The 20,130-nt window shown below is 42.9% G+C and overlaps 1 protein-coding gene across 4 annotated transcripts in view; it reads right to left on the bottom strand.

Moving 5' to 3' along the window:
- The window catches only part of DPP6 (dipeptidyl peptidase like 6), an 854,635-nt gene that overhangs the window by 168,838 nt on the left and 665,667 nt on the right, over positions 1-20,130 (bottom strand). For all 4 annotated transcript variants that reach the window (XM_042976118.1, XM_042976101.1, XM_042976107.1 and 1 more), the window contains exon 7: positions 3,814-3,895. In XM_042976118.1, coding sequence (XP_042832052.1) covers positions 3,814-3,895 — 82 coding nt within the window. The remainder of the gene's footprint in view (positions 1-3,813; positions 3,896-20,130) is intronic.

Genomic DNA, 20,130 nt, shown 5'->3' with positions numbered 1-20,130 from the left:
GCACGCTAACCCGCTAAGACAGGCCGAGGGGGCCTGAGCTCCCGGAGCATGCCAGAGACGCATAGGAGGCCCCCGCTTCTGACTCTTGATTTCAACTCAGGTCGTGATCTCACGGCTTGTGAGTTTGAACCCCACGTCAGGCCCTGCGCTGACAGTGCAGAGTCTGCTTGGAATTCTCTCTCCTTCTCTCTTTGGCCCTCCCCTGCTTGTGTGCTCTCTTTCTCTCTCTCAAGATAAATAAATAAACAAACATTAAAACGATGTCCTTGCAGAGATTATGTATTAGAAGATGCAAGGCTACGTTCAGACGGACAGTCATATTGAAGGTTAGCAGAGACAGGACTTCACATGAACAGACACACACGTAAGGGGGAGGGCTTCACCAAAGATCAAAGAAGAGAAACTCAGAGAAGCACTCCATGTAGGCCAAAGTTTATCTGCAGGGGATAAAGTACGGGGAAAACTTTAGAAATCACGTGTTTTCAATGTGAACGGCTATGTCCACTGACCACATAAAGATGGAGGGGAAGACACTTCCTCAACCCTTTACATATATTTTCTCCCTTAATCTCATTTAATCTAGCCAAATCCATTTTCCTATTTTCAGGCTCAGCAGGCTCCTCTAACAATGGGCCCATCAGGCAGTATTTATTACCTAAGATGTGAGCGGAAGGTCCGACAAAAGTTACCCTAGGAGGCAAGAGTCAGTAACTGGAGGCCGTGTGGAGACATGAGAGAACGCCGTTAGCCTGCTCCCAGGGTGGGGTGCCGTCTCCCTGGGACTTACGGGGTCCCCGAGCCAAAGGGGCTGCTGAAATCCCTCCTCACCAGGAGGTGAGGATGCTCAGAAAGCCCTCAGGTGAACTTGAACTCCAGCTGTGTTCTCTGTTCCTGAAGGAGAATCACTCATTTTAGACTCTTTATAATTAGAGTAGATTTCCTTCGGGGAGTAATATTTGCTTTTTCAAGTAAAATGGCAATGAGGGGTTTGTTAGTGTCTTTGCAAAGCCTGCTCACGGGTTGCAGACTTTCTGCCGAGAAAGCGAGCCCCGGGAGTACCTGTCACCAGGGTGCTGGTCCCCGGGCCAGGCTTTCCTCATTTGAGGACAGCCGAGAGAGCATATGATCCCCCCGAAACACGGGTCAGCAACCACAGCCTTCGGGCCAGAACATCTGTGTGTGTAAATAAAGTTTTATCAGAACAAAATACTGTCCATCTCTTTCTGTGTTGCCTATAACCGCTTTCTCTCTACAACAGCACAGTGGAGAGTTGAGACCCAGACGTTCCTGTGTGGGCTTGCAAAGCCTAAAACACCTGCTACCTGGCCCCTTAAGAGGAACAGCGTGCTGACTCCTGCATCCTGTACAGGATGCTCTCCGGGGTGAGTTACATTGCCTACCAACCACACTCGGTACAAGAACTGTATAATAAAAACCAGAAGTTCAAAAATGTTAATAACTCAAAAATTCCCTGAGCATGTTAGTACTTTTGGTACTAAGCCCAAATACTAGCAATTATTACTTACCTGAACATTCATTTCCTTGGAGCAGAAAGGAAGTTGAACTTCCCTACTGTTAAGTAATGTCCTGAACATCCACACAGATCGTGGCTGCTTGTCTGCACCCAATCACTTTGTGTTTAAGCGACTGAGGGTCACAAGGATATATTATGTAATAAATCCATTCATGCATCCATTTAAAAACATTTTTTTAATGTTTATTTATTTTTGAGAGAGAGACAGAGTACGAGCAGGGGAGGGGCAGAGAGAGAGGGAGACACAGAATCCAAAGCAGGCTCCAGGCTCCGAGCTGTCAGCACAGAGCTCGACGCGGGGCTCGAACTCACCAACTGTGAGATCATGACCTGAGCCGAAGTCGGACGCTTAACCGACTGAGCCACCCAGGCACCTCCATGCATCCATTTTTGACCTCAACAAATATATCCTGAACTCTAGGCGCTGGGCTAGGCACTCAGAATACAAGGTGATGGAGCTGGATGCCCAGATGAAGCTGGCGGAAGAGGACAGACCCTAAGTTCACACCAAGAAGTCCAAGTGATGGGAGCCTGCACGGAGACACGGGAGTCCAGAGACGGAGCCAGCGGTGGGGAGCAGAGTCAGGGACGCTTTCTCAGAGAACCTGGCGCCTACTTAGCTTTGCTGCCAGTTCTTTAAGAGGTTGAGCAGGATGACTGTGACCCTTCAGCCCACCCCCAACCCCTAGAAAGCAGGACACAAGCAGCTTCAGATACGGAAGGGGCTGGCCTAATAGGTAAGTGGCCTAGAGAGGGAACATTCTGCAGCTCCACCTGCCTGCAAATTCCAGACAGAATCCTAAAGGGTGTGTGTTTGCTTGCACGCACGTGCTCACACCCGTCCTTCTTTAGGAACTGTGGGTTAAATTTACCGTAAACCAGAAGCCCTTTCCAGAAGGCGGGACCAGGTTGTGCGACCTTGGTTCCAGGGTCTGGCCTCTCCTGGGTGCTGATGGGGAAGCGTGAGTCCCTAAGCTTAGTGATAATCACCGGGACACAAGGGAAGAGGCCGCGGGCCGGCCGGGAAGAGACGCTGACCAGTGTGTGAGTCACAATGTCCTCACCCTGACGCCTGTACGGAGGCTGGGCAGTGGCCCCTCAGGAAGGCTGCCCGCCCGTGAGCTCTTCCCCACGTGGGGGAATGAGGCTGGCGTGCAAGGCTGTGGGCAGCGGGCTGCCCGAGGACCGTGGAGACTTGGGAGAGCCTCTGTGGAGGCAACATGTCACTTGTACGGAGTGATCTGACGGATATGGGTGCACTTTGCTCCCAGACACACCTTCCATCATGACATCAGAGGGACTTAAAGTCAGCTGTTGGAGACTCAGTCACGCGAGTCTCGGGCTTTCACAACCTTCTATGACGTCGCGGCTTCTCCTTGTGGAAGAGTTAGCGACTCTGAGGAAAGGTGAGTTTCGTCTCCTTGTAACTGAGTTGGCGGGGGGTGTTCACCCGCCTCCTGGCCCCCCCCTTCCCCCCAAGTCACAAGCTGACTCCCACTGGCTAAACATGCTTTTCGAATCCTGATCGCTGCGTGTCAGGCACTGGGGACCCTTTAGTCATAGCTAGGACAGTTCTGTGGCCTGTATCTTCCTATTTCCTTAAGTCATTTCAAGGAAATGGAATTAATATGCAACCAGTATAACCATACCATTGGGAAAAATAAGATTATTTCAATTCCTAAGACAACAGACAGACTGTCCAATACGATCTCACCTCAAGCTTTTTAAAATAATCATTTTCTGTGTTATTTTAGGAAAAGTGTTTTTAAAATGCCGCTGTATGTAATCAGCATCAAGACGCAGAAGGACATGATGTGAACACATGAGGCAGCGCTGGCCGCATGCTGACGCCGCTCGCAGGGAGGATGGCTCCACGATGGCCAGCAAATCCACCTTCTCCCAAAACCCTCCGAAGAACGGAGCCAGGCTTCCAAGAGCAAAACGAAAGAAACCCGCAACGGCTCCGTGACTCTGCTAATTCCCATTGGTCTTTTCGACAAGGTTTATCTCCTTGACCTCACGGTACGTCTGGAGTCTACACGCAGCTAGCTAAGTGGGGACCACTTCAAGGGTCTCAGATCGGGGAACCAGAGCACCTGCCGTTACATAATTCTCTAATCAAAAAAAGAAATGTCCATTTTACACAGGCGAATATTCTGGTGTACCTTTCCAAAGTTCAACTCATGCAAACACAGACCCTGAGCGTAGTGAGCAGATCCCTCCTGCAGTGTGTAAACTTCATCAAATTCAAACCTGGTCACTGAGCTCGATTGGCTTACCAGCTGCTGGCCTTTGGGGCCCCACCCTGCATACTGAAGCTTCGCATTGCTCACTTCCGGTGGGTCCAGACTTTGAGGGTCCCTGAAAGAAAATAAATGAAGAAACAACCAATCAATCAATCAACATGGTGGGAGACAAGAATGCTCTATGTTTATCCTCCTCCTCTCATTTCTTCCCTTCAGCCACTGTATGAATTTCAGAAGCTCGTGTTATTAAATAGTATGTCTCCGCCTTCCATTAGACTTCTTCAGAATGAAGCTGAGACTGGCCCGTCACTGCTTAACCCAAATAGTAAATATTTATCCAGAGACAACCTGCAGAGGTCTGTAGGTCAGTTATTAAAACGTCCACACCAGTCAACGTTACAAATGGAAATGCATGACTATGCAGTGGCAAGCCCTGTGGCTTCTGTCTCTATCTTGGGTTTTCCTGGCAGATGGCTTCTCTCCTAAGCATACTGCTAGGTCATTCTGACCTTCCAAAACCAGTGGCCTCAGGACAGACTTCACCCTTTGGTTTACATGGGGAGGGAAGGAGGGAGAGAGAGAAGGAAGGAAAGGGAGAGGGGAAGGTTGAAAGACTGTCTTCCTTTCAGACATCACTGAGGTTCTTTATTCACTGATATGCAAAATACCATGCTAACAAAATCCTGCTAAGGTGCTTAAATAAATGTCATAATGAACATGAAGAAAACCTAACACTTGTATAGGTCTGAAATATTTCAGTATATTTTGTAGCTACTATTCTCTGCAACATGTGGAAAAGACTCATTTTCATATGTTTTTCAGATGACGTTATATCTGTGTTCTGCTGGATGGGCCTGACTCTGTCGGGTTTACGCCCTATCACTTGGCTATGATGTGCATCATGCAGAAGGCATAGCTGTGAAGGTGCTCATTCGTCCACTGAGAAGCTGTGGCTGAATGGTCTCTGAAAAAGGAGGAAGGTGAATTTTAGGAGAACAAAGGAGATGAGGCAGAAAGGGAAGGGAGGCAAAGTGAGTAGGTGCCGACTCTGGGCTTGAGTCAGCAGAAACTTCTGAAGCTGCTAATACTTAATAATACTACCAGGACAAAAGAGAATTCACTTAAGAGTAAAAAAGCACTGGAGAAGGCGAGATAGTCTTCAATACCCCCGTGTAGTTTTAGATGGGGTCCCTGGGTCTAAAGAGACCAGGGAAGCTTGAAGATGGGGTGATTAGGTGGATGAGAATTGATAACAGGACTCAGCCGGGAAGGCTGATGGCCAGGCATTTATTTAGAAGAATAAGGGAGGGGTCTTAACATTCCCAGTTGCAAAGGAATCTTAACAAACCCTACCGTGTGTATGTCTTTAATGTTTCAAACTATTTTCATAACATGGGTGATTTCCTCTTTGACCTTACATAGGGAAAGGCTTTCTAAGGAGGATTCAAAATCCAGAAGCAATAAAAGAGTGATAAATTTGACTACATAAACATTTTTAAGTGTTTTTTGCATCACAAAAACATCATGAACAAAAGGCAACTGACAAACTGGGATAAATTATTCATAACATGTACCATGGACAAATAGCTAATATCCATAATGTATTTAAAAAACTCTAAAATATCGAGGTGACAAAAGACGAAAAAAGTAGAAACAGGAGAAAAAGACATGAGCGGACAAATCACAAAAAGGATATAAAAGGTCCTCAGATATATTAAAAAGCACCAAACGCATGCCAAATTATAGAAATAGAACCACTGAATCGCAGTTTTTCACCTATGAAACTGTTCCCTGACACCCTCCCAAAAAAGAAAGAAAAGTATGGCACACTGTATTGGTGAGGCTGTGAGGAAAAAGGTGTTCTCATACTTTGCACTGAAAAATAGTGCAATCCTTTTAGAGCAAAATTTGGCAATACCTAATAAAATACACACTTATCCTTTGAACTACATCACTTCCGGGAAGATATACCTCTAACAATACAAAAATAGACATGCAGAAGGTTATGTTCATTGCAGCTCTGTAATGTCAAGACATTGGAAACAATACGTGGCTGAAGAAACTATGGTTCATCCATACAATGGTACTATGGTACAGCTGCAAGAAAGAACGAAGACCTCTATAAACTGACTGTTGTGATTTTCATCATGGAGTGTGCGAAGTCCAACAGACCATCTATAGTATGTGACCCACCCTATAAGAAAGGGATCTAAGAAAATATACATACGTACATCCTCATTTGTGAAAAAAAAAAAAAAAACAAACACAGGAAGCAGAAACCAGAAACCAGAAGTTGGTTATGTATAGGGGGTGGGTGGGAAGAAGGAGGGATTGGGCATGAGGTGTCTGCATGAGGAAGGAGAAGCACTTCTCTGGGGTATATTTATTGGTATAACGTCCAGTCTTAGCCCATAGTGGGGTTTCACATACTTTTTGCACACTCCAAAAACAAAGCTAACAATAAAAAACAATCAGGACGTAGGGGAACCCAAAAAAGAATAGCAACACCACAACAAAGTAAAACCGTACTTCAGATAAATCACAAAACTACATGGAAGGGTGGGGAAGGAAAGAACCAACATAAGCAATATCAGAAAACAGGATCTTGACTTGGATACCATAAAGCTAAAGACAAAAAGATCACTCTGAACTATGGGTTAGCAATTCTGAAACTACTTAATGTGTGTGCTGGAATTAAACTACTCTGCAAATACATACATACATTGGAGAGAATGAAAACCAGTTTTCTTACTGTTGGAAAAACAAGCCACAAGGAAAAGGGGAAGGCTAAAATGAACTGTGCGGTGTTGGCCTGGAATCAGAGGTATTCGTGTAAACTCGTGGTTTCTAATACATACATAGACGCAAAATGTAGATACATGTGTGTCCAGGGGTTAGTGTGCATGCATATATGTCCTTGCTTTGTTCGTGGAGAGGCTTAGAACCGATGACCCCCAGAAACAATGAGCACACTCAGTGCCCGTATCTTGGTCTCTAAACACCATCATCTAATAAAATAAATAAGGCTCCTCCTCGGAGAAGTAGTTGTACCCAGGCTGGAACAGGGAAATACAGGATGAGTCTGGAACATCTTATGGGGCCAGAAAATGAGGAAATGCTCAAGAAAGACAGAAAGAAAGGAAGCCTTGTTCAAAGAATGCAGAAGCCAACCTAAAGGAGTTTCTCATGGCCAAAGCTGGAAAAATATGAGTGACAAAATAATTAATAATAGTATCAGATTCATCCATGGAATAAAATCAATATCCATGAGTCCATACTAATATAAATAAGTAATCAAATACAGAAACCAGCTTTCTTGTAAGAGAATTCCAATTAATAACTGTGAAAAAGAAAGGAAAGAGTACCACCCTTAGACTTACATTAATGAATGCTGCAGACAAGATCTACTGATGGGTGCTTAGGTTAGTGAACGCAAGTTTGAAGAGAAACAGGATTTGCATAACCTCAAAGTATCTCCCCTCAAGATATTTATCAGTCATAAAGGAGAAGACAGCAACTTTGCAGTGGAGAAACTGGTAGACAGCAACCTAACTAAGAGATTGAGGTCAATGTCACTGGAAATAAGACACATCAACATCATCATGAACACTTTGGTACAATGTGCTGGGAAGGAGAAAAGCGTCATCTATATGTATTTTCACCAAAAATGCATAACCTCACTTCAATTGTGAGAAAACATAAGACAAGCCCAAATTGAGCCTCACTTTACAAAGCAGCTGACCAATAACCTTTGGAAGTGTCAAGATCATGAACAACAAGGAAAGACTGAGGAAATGTTACAGACTGGAGGGGATTAAAAAGAAATAATGTCTAAAGGAACGTGGGATCCCAAGACAGAAAGGAGACACTGGTAGAAAAATTGGTAAAATTCAAATAAGCTGGATTAATAATACTGTGCCAATGTTAATTTCCTGTCCTTGATAATTACACTGTGGTTATAAAATACACTAACAGTATTGCAGGAGTATAGGAGAAGTAGGGATAGGGATATAAGAGAATGATTTGTACTGTTTTCGCAAGTTTTCTTTGTTTAAAATTACTTTAAAATAGAAATCTAAACAAAATTCAAAAAATTGAATAGGTTATATCTCATTGATTATAACAAATATTATAGAAATGAATTAAAATTAGAGAATTTCCTTCCCACGATACTGCAATCTTGATATTGAATTGACGAAAAAGTCTTTAATACTAGCACGGCGTAAGCACTCAATTCATGCATCTGAGGTGACAAACAAATGAGTAGGGATAGATGGGTTATGGTGGTGGCTCTAAGTAAAAGATGTTTTTGCAAGGTTAAAGACAAACCTAACAAATTCATTTGGCCTGGGTTTATCTAGAATTTTCCAAGCATGGAGCACAGCGTAGGAAAAAAGAAATGTTAAAATTCCAGAGTCTTACTGAATACTGAAATTCTCTTTGTTGGGTAATGAGTTCCACGGTCTGGGATAATCGAGAACAGCAGGAGATTAGCCTCTCTTTCACCTAACAAGTGTAAATTCCTATAAATGCTATCCGGAAGTGGTATCTCCAGGTAGACAGAGTGTCCTAGAAGATTTCAATACCACGACCACATGTGCATCCCTCTTTTGTCACCTTCGCCCCTTCTCCAGGGCTCACATATACCCTCTTCCCCTCATGGCCAACACATCAGACAAGCTTCTACAGCCTGAAGACAGCAGAGGCTAGCAGGAAAAGCCAAGTTCCAGCAGGAGCAGGAGGCTGGGTACAACTCTCAGACCAGCCTTAATGAGGAAGCGGGATAAGAGTGACCCGTTCCCCTAAAGAGGGGCCGGGAAAATCAAGAGAAACAATCACTATTTATAAACTGTAACACAGTCTAAGGACGGAACTGTCTTTATTTTTCCCAGCTGGTGCATCTCTGTAAGTTAAATGCCCCCACGATGCCTTAGAGCTGCTTCAGTCCGTCTTTAGGAAAATACCATGGTGCAAGCACCTCAGTGCAGGAAGCTGGGATGTGGTGGGAAGAGCTCTAAAAGGCTGTAAATTTAATTCTGAATTCTGCCGCTAACTAGCGGTAGGGTGTGGGGTAACAGGGAAACTTAACCCAGGTTTGTTTCCTCATGTATAAAATGAGAATAAAAACGCTTGCTTTCCAGGGTTGGACTTAATGTTCTACTGAATATGAAAATAGGTAGTGCAGAGCTGACTGAGTAGATATTCAATAAATGCCAGTTTTTTTAATTGGTAAATGGTAAATAATTAAGTTGATCATGCCATCACTATTCATATACAACTTTAACTAAAGGTCCAATAATATACCAGATAGGAGGACGAATTTACTCTATAGAACTCAGCAATAAAACAAACACCTTGATTCTTGTATTATATGGGGGTGGGTTTAGGAACCCCAACCCTCAACCCTGTTTCTATGAAATCAACCTGTATTTTGCATTGGAATGTGATGGTGTAAGATGTGCTTGATTTCAGGGTGGTCTCCTCAACTCCCCCTCGCAAGGGGGGGTCCTTTCTTCAATGACTCCCTTGATGGTCGCCCATCCTCTGCTCAAACCACCCATGGAATGGCTTTCCTTGCACCATTCTTTCTCTACCCCAGCCTAGCAAACGCCCAGCTTGGGTTTATGCTCAATCCACCCCCTTATACAAACACCCAGGCCACTGGGAACTAGCAGAGAAAGCATGAAGCCGGTGTAATGCATGTCAGCCGGGTACTAACCCTTCCCACCATGTCTACTCGGTCTTGGTTAGTCACCTTCTTCTCAACCATGATTCCAATCTTTCCTGCTTCCGTAACCTCCAGTCCCCGGAAATATGGCTTTATTTGCAAACAGGCTCTTTGCAGATGTCACTGAGTTAAAATAAGGTCATTCTCAATTAGGGTGGGCCCAATCCAACCCCAATCTCCTGTATAAAAGGAGGAGAAGGCACACTGGGAAAAGCCCACGTGACAGGAGAGGCACAGGCTGGACAGACGGCTCCCACCAGAAGCTGGAAGGGTCTTCACTACAGGTTTTGAGGGAACATGGCCCTGGGGACACTCTATTTTGGACTTCTGGCCTCTAGAACCATGAGGAAATGAATTTCTATCGTTTTACGTCACTCGGTTTGTGGTAGTTTGCTACCACAAGCCCACGAAATTAATATACCCTTCACTTTTTAAACTGAGGCCCAAAGTGGAGAAGCCATTAATTAGTTCAATGACACCAAGCTGATTAGTTTCTGTCTAAAGATGAATCTCCTGGTTTGGTCAAAGGAGAAAAAAATATCTCCAACTGACTTAAGGAACAAAGTAGAAAGACATTCAGAGAGCAGAGCAAAAACAGCCGCCGAGGAAGTTTCATCTGCTAAACGCTTGCCGTGTCCACTCAATGGTGGTTCTTTGCGGAGCACATTCTCCCGTCAAAGCAGTACGGATGCCTCCTTCCCACACTGAGGACCGCTGGCAGCGCTCTCTGCATGAAAGCTCATTGCCATCAAATCATTTCCCCTCGTGGACTGGATTATTCTGCAATTCTTAGGGGGGGGGGCGTGTGTGTGATGGGGGGACACACGAAAGTATGTTTTTATTTATTTTGTGGTTGGTTGGTGCCCTCCTGCAACTTTTCTGTCTTTTTGAAACTTTATTCATTTATTTTAAAGAACCCATGGCAGGCTCTGTGATAAATCACCTCCAGGAGATGGATTGGTAAAAAAAAAAAAAAAATGATTAAGTTAGAATAAAATTATCTGGACTTGCCGTATCTCAAAATGATCGTGCAGTCCGTTCTGATTTTTCTTATTTGAGCAATAAACAACACAGGGCATCAATCACGTTGAATTTGGAAGAGCAGTTACTGCAGCAAAGGTTATGTATTTATCCTTCTAAGATAGTTTAAGGGACTGAAAAGCCTCCCAACAAAAACAGCATTTGGAAAAGTCAAACTAAAAATTGCTTTTCTGGCTCCTAACATTTATTTCATGGCTGAAGACACCAAAAACTAGCATAGCAATGTCAAATGATATGTGTTGTCTGAGGATTCCTAGGTGCGTGGCATGGTGGGTAATATAAAAATATAAGATACACCCCCGGTCAAGAACAGGGTCTGCCCCATTGTGAATGCTCATAAATATTACCTGAATAATGAATAAATGGAGGGGTGCATGGATAAATCAATGGGACCCAGTCTAATTGCCACTTGCTGACTGGTCAGGTTTCGTGATACTTTAAACTCATGCAGAACTTAAAGATTCGTGTTATCAGTTTTTACCCATATCTTAAATTACACGGTTAAATTCTTGGGGGCAGGAATCATCAGAGGCATAAATCCTTCCCGAGTGGCCAACATTCCAGAGCACATCCTACCATTCATTTTAGGCGTCTTCGTGTCTCTGGCATATCAGAAGGTGTTTCCTCGGGAGGGATCTGATACAGGAGTCTTGCTGTGGGGTTACTCCAGTCACTGAAAGATGACGGGGTGGCTCACTCTGAAATGTTTGGCTGTATCCCCCGTCCGATTCATGGGGACACGCTAACACCGTGATCACAAATACGATACCAAATAAAGTCACATGAAAAGTTTCTTAGGTAAAAGGGAGCTTGGGACTTATTTGTTGTTGTATATTAAGTGTCTAACAGGTGCTCAGAAACTTCCATTAAAGAAGGAAATGAGAGTGTGTCTCGTGTCCATGAAATACAGCCAGACCAACACTAAACCATCCTACACACCTAGAAAACTGCCTGGAGGATTAACACAACAATCTGCACAACCTGAACCACAGAATTCGGCAGGTAACGTGCGCGGAGAGACTTGGGGAGAGAGAAGGTGCAGGAAGGGAGGTGCTTTTGTGAGCGGAGAGAGGACGGAGACTGGGGGGAGGGGCAGAATACGGGAAAAGCACCGCTCCCCAAAAGCAGCTGGAGAGAAAGTGGAAAATTGGAAACGGCCGCAGGGACTAAACTAAAAAGGGAGAAAGGAGAAAGGAGAGGGTTTAAATTCCATGAAGACTGTAAACAAGGGGAGCGCAGAGTCTGCAACTCCGCAGCTCGATACCTGGCGGTGCTCAAGGGAAGGGCGAATCCCCAGGAACAGAGTGGGGTCCGGGAGGTTCTTGGGCCACATGGGGAAAAGCGGTTCCACTGCTGGAAGGACATTTGGTAGAGGCTGTGAGGCCACCTGGTCCCAGCAGACCCCGGAAGGCGGCCACATTCGCCGGTGCTGGGGCAAGATCGTTAAGGGTGAAGCCTGGTGCCAGATGTGTGTTGCGATTTTCCATAATCCCTGAAACGCTGCTGCTACACCGTCTCGCGAACTTTTTCTGGGGCGGGCTGGCACCTGACCGCGGTCTTGGGGCACCGGCAGCAGCAGGGTCCAGCGGGCGTTCCTGGGTGCAGCCGACATTTGGCCGTTGCTCATTCGGCCATTGGTGAGACCCTCCCGCAGAGGGGCAGAGCGGGTCAAAGCCGAGGTCCTTCGGAAGTAAGGAGCCTGGGAAAACAGCCGCATCTGAGACAGAACTCGGGAGCGAGGTACTGCCTGGGGCCTGGTCACGGAGAGCGAAGGGGAGAGGGGAGTGGACGGGAGCTGAAGACAGAGGACGGGTACGCGATTGCTGAGCCGGGAGAACAGGCTGGGTGGCCGGGTGACGCCATTTTTCACCACTGCCGCGCATGCGCGCCGAGGAGCACGGAAACAATCCACCCCGGGAGGCTGGCAGCGCCATCTAGGGGAGAGCGGAGCCGTCACACCGAGCCCCGCCCAACTGGGCCAACCTCGCTCTTCAAGAACACAAACCTCACCGCGGGCTTAATTTATGGACTATAAAGAGCTACATGGACTGACTTCTATGGGAAAAGGAAGCAATTTCAGTCCTACTTCAATCTGTTAGCAGGTTCATCTATTCAATTTTCTTTCTTGGTTTCTTTCTTTTTCTCTTCTACACTTCTTTTTCTTGAATACAGAAAGAGAAAAAACTCACTTTTATTTTCAATTTCTATTAAAAATATTTTTCTTTAATTGTTTACTATATTTTTTGCTTTTATGTAAATTTTTTCAAATTCTATTTTACTTCCATCATTTTATTTTAGTCTACTACAGTGTATTCACTTTTTCAAATTTTCATACGATTTCCTTTTTTTTTCTTTCTTTAAATCTTTTTTCTCTTTCGTTTCTTTTCTTTTTCTGGAATACAGAAAAGGAAAAGATTCATATTTATTTTTAATTTTTATTAATTTTCTTTAATTTTTTATCTACTTTATTCTTTACTTTTGTGTATATTTTTTCAAGTTCTATTTTACTCCCATCATCTCATTTTAGTCTACTTCAATGTATTTATTTTTCAAATCCTCAAACGATTTCCTTTTTAAAAAATTTTTTTTAACTTGTTATTTTTCCCTCCCCCCCTTTATTTTCTCTAATCTGTCAAACCACTTTCAACACCCAGACAAAACACACATAGAATCTAGCATCATTTATTCGATTTGTGTGTGTGTGTTTTTAATTTTAATATATTTTTAATTTTAATATTTTTTTAATTTTAATTTTTCTATCTCATTAATTCCTTTTCCCCCTTCAAAATGACAAAATGAAGGAATTCACCCTAAAAGAAAGAGCATGAAGAAACGACAGCCAGGGATTTAACAAACACAGATACGAGCAAGATGTCGGAGCCAGAATTTAGAATCACGATAATAAGAATACTAGCTGGAGCCGAAAATAGATTAGAATTCCTTTCTGCAGAGATAAAAGAAGTAAAAAATAGCCAGAATGACATTAAAAATGCTATAACTGAGCTGCAATCATGGATGGATGCAACGGCAGCAAGGATGGATGAGGCAGAACAGAGAATCAGCGATACAGAGGACAAACTTATAGAGAATAATGAAGCAGAAAAAAAGAGGGAGATTAAGGCAAAAGAGCATGATTTAAGAATTAGAGAAATCAGAAACTCATTAAAAAGGAACAACATCAGAGTCATAGGGGTCCCAGAAGAGGAAGAGAGAGAAATAGGGGCAGAAGTATTATATGAGTAAATCATAGCAGAAAACTTTCCTAACCTGGGGAAAGACACAGACATCAAAATCCAGGAAGCACAGAGGACCCCCCATTAGACTCAACAGAAACCGACCATCAACAAGGCATATCATAGTCAAATTCACAAAATACTCAGGCAAGGAGAGAATCATGAAAGCAGCAAGGGAAAAAAAACTCCCTAACCTACAAGGGGAGACAGATCAGGTTTGCAGCAGACCTATCCACAGAAACCTGGCAGGCCAGAAAGGAGTGTCAGGATATATCCGGTGTGCTGAATCAGAAAAATATGCAGCCAAGAATTCTTTATCCAGCAAGGCTGTCACTCAAAATAGAAGGAGAGATCAAAAGTTTCCTAGAAAAACAAAAATTAAAGGAGTTTGTGACCACTAAACCAGCCCTGCAAGAAATTTTAGGGGGTACTCTCTGAGCGGAGAAAAGATGGAAAAAAATATATATAAATACATACATACATATATACATACATACCAAAATCAACACAGATTAGAAAGGACCAGAGAACACCACCAACTCTACAAGCATCATAATGGCAATAAATTCATATCTTTCAGTACTCACTCTAAACATCAATGGACTCAATGCTCCAATCAAAAGACATAGCATAACAGAATGGATAAAAAAACAAGATCCATCTACATGCTGTTCACAAGGGACCCACTTTAGACCTAAAGACACCTTCAGATTGAAAATAAGGGGATGGAGAACCATCTATCATGCTAATGGTCAAAAAAAGAAAGCCGGAGTAGCCATACTTATATCAGACAAACTAGACTTTAAAATAGAGACTGTATCAAGAGATCCAGAAAGGCATTATATCACAATCAAGGGGTCTATCCACCAAGAAGACCTAACAATTGTAAACATTTACTTGCCAAATGTGAGAGCACCCAAATATATAAATCAATTAATCACAAACATAAACTCATCGATGTAATACCATAATAGTAGGAAACTTCAACACCCCACTCACAGCAATGGACAGATCATCCAATCAAAAAATCAACAAGGAAACAATGGCTTTGAAAGACACACCGGGCCAGATGGACTTAACAGATATATTCAGAACATTTCATCCTAAAGCAGCAGAATATACATTCTTCTCCAGTGCACATGGAACATTCTCCAGAATAGACCATATACTGGGACACAAATCAGCCCTCAGTAAGTACAAAAAGATAGAGATCATACTGTGCATATTTTCAGACCACAACAATATAAAACTCAAAATCAACCACAAGAAAAAATTTGGAAAGGTAACAAATACTTAGAGACTGAAGAACATCCCACTAAAGAATGAATGGGCTAACCAAGAAGTTAAAGAGGAAATTAAAAAGTACATGGAAGCCAATGAAAATGATAACACCACAACCCAAAACCTCTGGGACGCAGCAAAGGCGGTCATAAGAGGAAAGTATATAGCAATCCAGGCCTTCCTAAAGAAGGAAGAAAGATATGAGATACACAACCTAACCTTACACCTTAAGGACCTGGAAGAAGAACAGCAAATAAAACCCCAAACCAGCAGAAGACAGGAAATAATAAAGATTAGAGCAGAAATTAATGATATCAAAACCAAAAAAACAGTAGAACAGATCAATGAAACCAGAAGCTGGTTCTTTGAAAGAATTAACAAAATTGATAAACCACTAGCCAGTTTGATCAAAAAGAAAAAGGAAAGGACCCAAATAAATAAAATCAAGAATGAAAGAGGAAAGATCACAACCAACACAGCAGAAATAAAAACAATAATAAGAGACTATTATGAGCAATTATACGCCAATAAAATGGGAAATCTGGAAGAAATGGACAAATTCCTAAAAACATACACACTACCAAAACTGAAACAGGAAGAAATAGAAAATTTGAACAGACCCATAACCAGTAAGGAAATAGAGTTAGTAATCAAAAATCTGCCAAAAAACAAGAGTCCAGGGCCAGATGGCTTTCCAGGGGAATTCTACCAAACATTTAAAGAAGAGTTAACACCTATTCTCTTGAAGGTGTTCCAAAAAATAGAAATGGAAGGAAAACTTTCAAACTCTTTCTATGAAGCCAGCATTACCTTGATTCCAAAACCAGACAGAGACCCCACTAAAAAGGAGAACTATAGACCAATTTCCCCGATGAACATGGATGCAAAAATCCTCAACAAGATATTAGCCAACTGGCTCCCACGATACATTAAAAAAATTATTCACCACGACCAAGTGGGATTTATACCTGGGATGCAAGGCTGGTTCAATATCTGCAAAACAATGAACATGATTCATCACATCAATAAAAGAAAGGACAAGAACCATATGATCCGCTCAATAGATGCAGAGAAAGCATTTGACAAAATACAGCATCCTTTCTTGATAAAAACCCTCAAGAAAGTAGGGATAGAAGGAGCATACCTTGAAATCATAAAAGCCATATATGAATGACCCAACGTCAATATCATCCTCAATGGGGAAAAACTGAGAGCTTTTCCCCTAAGGTCAGGAACGAGACAGGGATGTCCACACTCACCACTGTTATTCAACATAGTATTGGAAATCTTAGCCTCTGCAATCAGACAACACAAAGAAATAAAAGGCATCCAAATAGGCCATGAGGAGGTCAAACTTTAACTCTTAGCAGATGACATGATACTCTATATGGAAAACCCGAAAGATTCCACCAAAAAACTGTGAGAATTGATTCATGAATTCAGCAAAGTTGCAGGATATAAAATCAACACACAGAAATCGGTTGCATTCCTATACACCAACAATGAAGCAACAGAAAGAGAAATCAAGGAATTGATCCCATTTACCTTTGCACAAAAAAACATAAAATACCTAGGAATAAATCTAACCAAAGAGGGGGAAAATCTATACACTGAAAACTATAGAAAGCTTATGAAAGAAATTGAAGAAGACACAAAAAAAATGGAGAAAGATTCCATGCTCCTGGATAGGAAGAACAAACATTGTCAAAATGTCGATACTATCCAAAGCAATCTACATATTCAATGCAATCCCTATCAAAATAACACCAGCATTCTTCACAGAGCTAGAACAAATAATCCTAAAATTTGTATGGAACCAGAAAGGACCCCAAATAGCCAAAGCAATCTTGAAAAAGAAAACCAAAGCAGGAGGCATCACGATCCCAGACTTCAAGCTATACTACAAAGCTGTAATCATCAAGACAGTATGGTACTGGCACAAGAACAGACACTCAGATCAATGGAACAGAACAGAGAACCCAGAAATGGACCCACAAATGTATGGCCGACTAATCTTTGACAAAGCAAGAAAGAATATCCAATGGAATAAAGACAGTCTCTTCAGCAAGTGGTGCTGGGAAAACCGGACAGCAACATGCAGAAAAATGAACCTGGACCACTTTCTTACACCATACACAAAAGTAAACTCAAAATGGATGAAAGACCTCAATGTAAGACAGGAAGCCATCAAAATCCTCAAGGAGAAAGCAGGCAAAAACCTCTTTCATCTTGCCCGCAGCAACTTCTTACTCAACACGTTCTTCGGAGGCAAGGGAAACAAAAGCAAAAATGAACTACTGGGACCTCATCAAAATAAAAAGCTTCTACACAGCGAAGGAAACAATCAGCAAAACTAAAAGGCAACTGACAGAATGGGAGAAGATATTTGCAAATGACATATCAGATAAAGGGTTAGTATCCAAAATCCAAAAAGAACTTATCAAACTCAACACCCAAAAAACAAGTAATCCAGTGAGGAAATGGGTGAAAGACATGAATAGACACTTCTCCAAGAAGACATCCAGATGGCCAACTGACACATGAAAACATGTTCAACATCACTCATCATCAGGGAAATACAAATCAAAACCACAATGACATACTGCCTTACACCTGTCAGAATGGCTAACATTAACAACTGAGGCAACAACAGATGTTGGTGAGGATACAGAGAAAGAGGATCTCTTTTGCATTGTTGGTGGCAATGCAAGCTGGTGCACCCACTCTGGAAAATACTATGGAGGTTCCTTAAAAAAAAACTAAAAATAGAACTACCCTAAGACCCAGCAATTGCACTACTAGGCATTTACCCAAGGGACACAGGTGTGCTGTTTCGAAGGGATACATGCACCCCCATGTTTATAGCAGCACTATCAACAATAGCTAAAGTATGGAAAGAGCCCAAATGTCCATCAATGGATGAATGGATAAAGAAGAAGAGGTGGAGATATACATACACACACACACACACACACACACACACACACACACACAATGGAGTATTACTCAGCGATCAAAAAGAATGAAATCTTGCCACTTGCAACTATGTGGATGGAACTGGAGGGTATTATGCTAAGTGAAATTAGTCAGAGAAAGACAAAAAATCATATGACTTCACTCATATGAGGACTTTAAGAGACAAAACAGATGAACATAAGGGAAGGGAAACAAAAATAATATAAAAACAGGGAGGGGGACAAAACAGAAGAGACTCATAAATATGGAGAACAAACTGAGGGCTATGGGAGCGGTTGTGGGAGGGGCGATGGGATAAATGGGTAAGGGGCACTAAGGAATCTACTCTTGAAATCATTGTTGCACTCTATGCTAATTTGGATGTAAATTTAAAAAATTAAAAAAAAAGAAATGAGAGAGGAGTGGGGAGGGACTGGAGCTTCAGCTGAATGACAAAGCATATTGTGTGGGCGATGAAATGTTCAAAAATTGAATGAAGGGGTGGTTGTCCCAATTCTGAGAACACACTAAAAACCTACTGACTTGTACAATTTAAATGGATGAATTGCACGGTGTGTGAATTACATCTCCATAAAGCCAGGGAAGGGAAGAGAAGGAGAGGAAGAAGAAGAGGTAGGAGAGGGAAACAGGGAAAAAGAAGGAGAAGAGGGAGGGAAAGGAAAGGAAAAGAAAGACTTTGGCCATGGCTGCAGGCTGCCAGGGCGTTAAGCCTCATCTGTAGACTTCAGGTTCAAGGTTATTTCCGTTCTGCCACACCACCTCTTAATGACTCAGTGCCAAGCCTTCACGCTCTTGGTGCTTCCTCGGGATGTGCTCCCCGACTTGGAATTCCTGCCCTGCCTATCTGCACAGGGCGAACAGTCCCATGGGAGACAGTAGCAGGTGGCAAGCCTGGGCAGGGCTTGGGAGGGGCCCCCATGCCACCCTAGTGGCCGGAACTGGAGAAAAGTCTGCTGAATTATAAAGTCTTGAAATAAGATGGTGTTCATAAACAATATCAACAATATTTCTTTGGATTTCTGACCTTCAGCAACGAGCCAAACAATAGGAAGACTGACAGACTGCCCAATTTCAATAGCATAAAAAAAGCAGAGCGAGAAGAAGAGATAACGTTTCATCATAAACTTGTGAATCTGCAGGTTCCAAACATTCTGGCTGCCGTGAGCAAGCGTCATGGGGAACATTGGGGAAAGTCACATTTTCAGTTTCCTCTTCCTATACCTAAAACGTCTGCTTCTACTGTGACTTAAAGGGATTCATAAACAATATACATTTTTCTATTCAATCACGTCTTCCAAGAGGAGCCGGGAAGAGCTATTAGGAAGATACTCATTAGGAATGGTGGGCAGGTGGAGGTTTGCCATTAAAGGTTGAGGCCGTAAGAAGTTGCACCACTTACGCAGAGGCCATATGGGATGGAGGGCTGCGTGCCTCACGTATTAAGAAGGAACTTTGAACATTCCTTAAATTTAAGCTTGCAGACAGCTGAGATGAGGAAGATCGCCTTCCTCGTTTGCACAGTGAGAATGGGGCTCTGTTAGACAATCCTCTGTGGATATGATCTTCAAGGAGGTCCACATCTGAATGTCGGGACCAAGTGTGTGTGGTGTAGTTGAAAATGCGTATTTAATATCTCTAGTATATTCAAAGTATCAACTGTACAGAGAAAACTCAGCAAAATCTTTTGGCCTGTGGTATAAGTGGGATTTTCCAAACATGGCCATAGCAATATTCCTGGTCCCAAATGCTTCTTCAAAACCCTGGTGCTCTCCACCCAAAGATGGAGTTTATTTCCTTGAAACTGACTGAGGCCATCTCATCGCATCCCTGAGTAGAATGAAGCAGAATTCCTCTGTGAGACCCCCGGGGTCGAGTCCCAGAGGCAGTAATGTACTCCCTGGTCCCCTTCTTTGGGAAATGTGCCTATGGAACACAGCCACCATGCGGCAAAGGAGCCCAAGCCAATGGAGGGACCACATGGAGGAGTTTAAGCCAACAGACCCAGCTGATGTCTCAGCTGACTTTCCTGATCATCTGCCGGTGTCCTGATGAGCCCGGCCCTGATCCTCCAAGCTGCCCCAGCTGACAGTG

The sequence above is a fragment of the Panthera tigris genome, chromosome A2 (genome assembly GCF_018350195.1).
Source record: "Panthera tigris isolate Pti1 chromosome A2, P.tigris_Pti1_mat1.1, whole genome shotgun sequence".
Lineage (NCBI taxonomy): Eukaryota > Metazoa > Chordata > Mammalia > Carnivora > Felidae > Panthera > Panthera tigris.
Note: the sequence above shows the minus strand (reverse complement) of the source record. Positions and strands in the feature narration are given on the sequence as shown.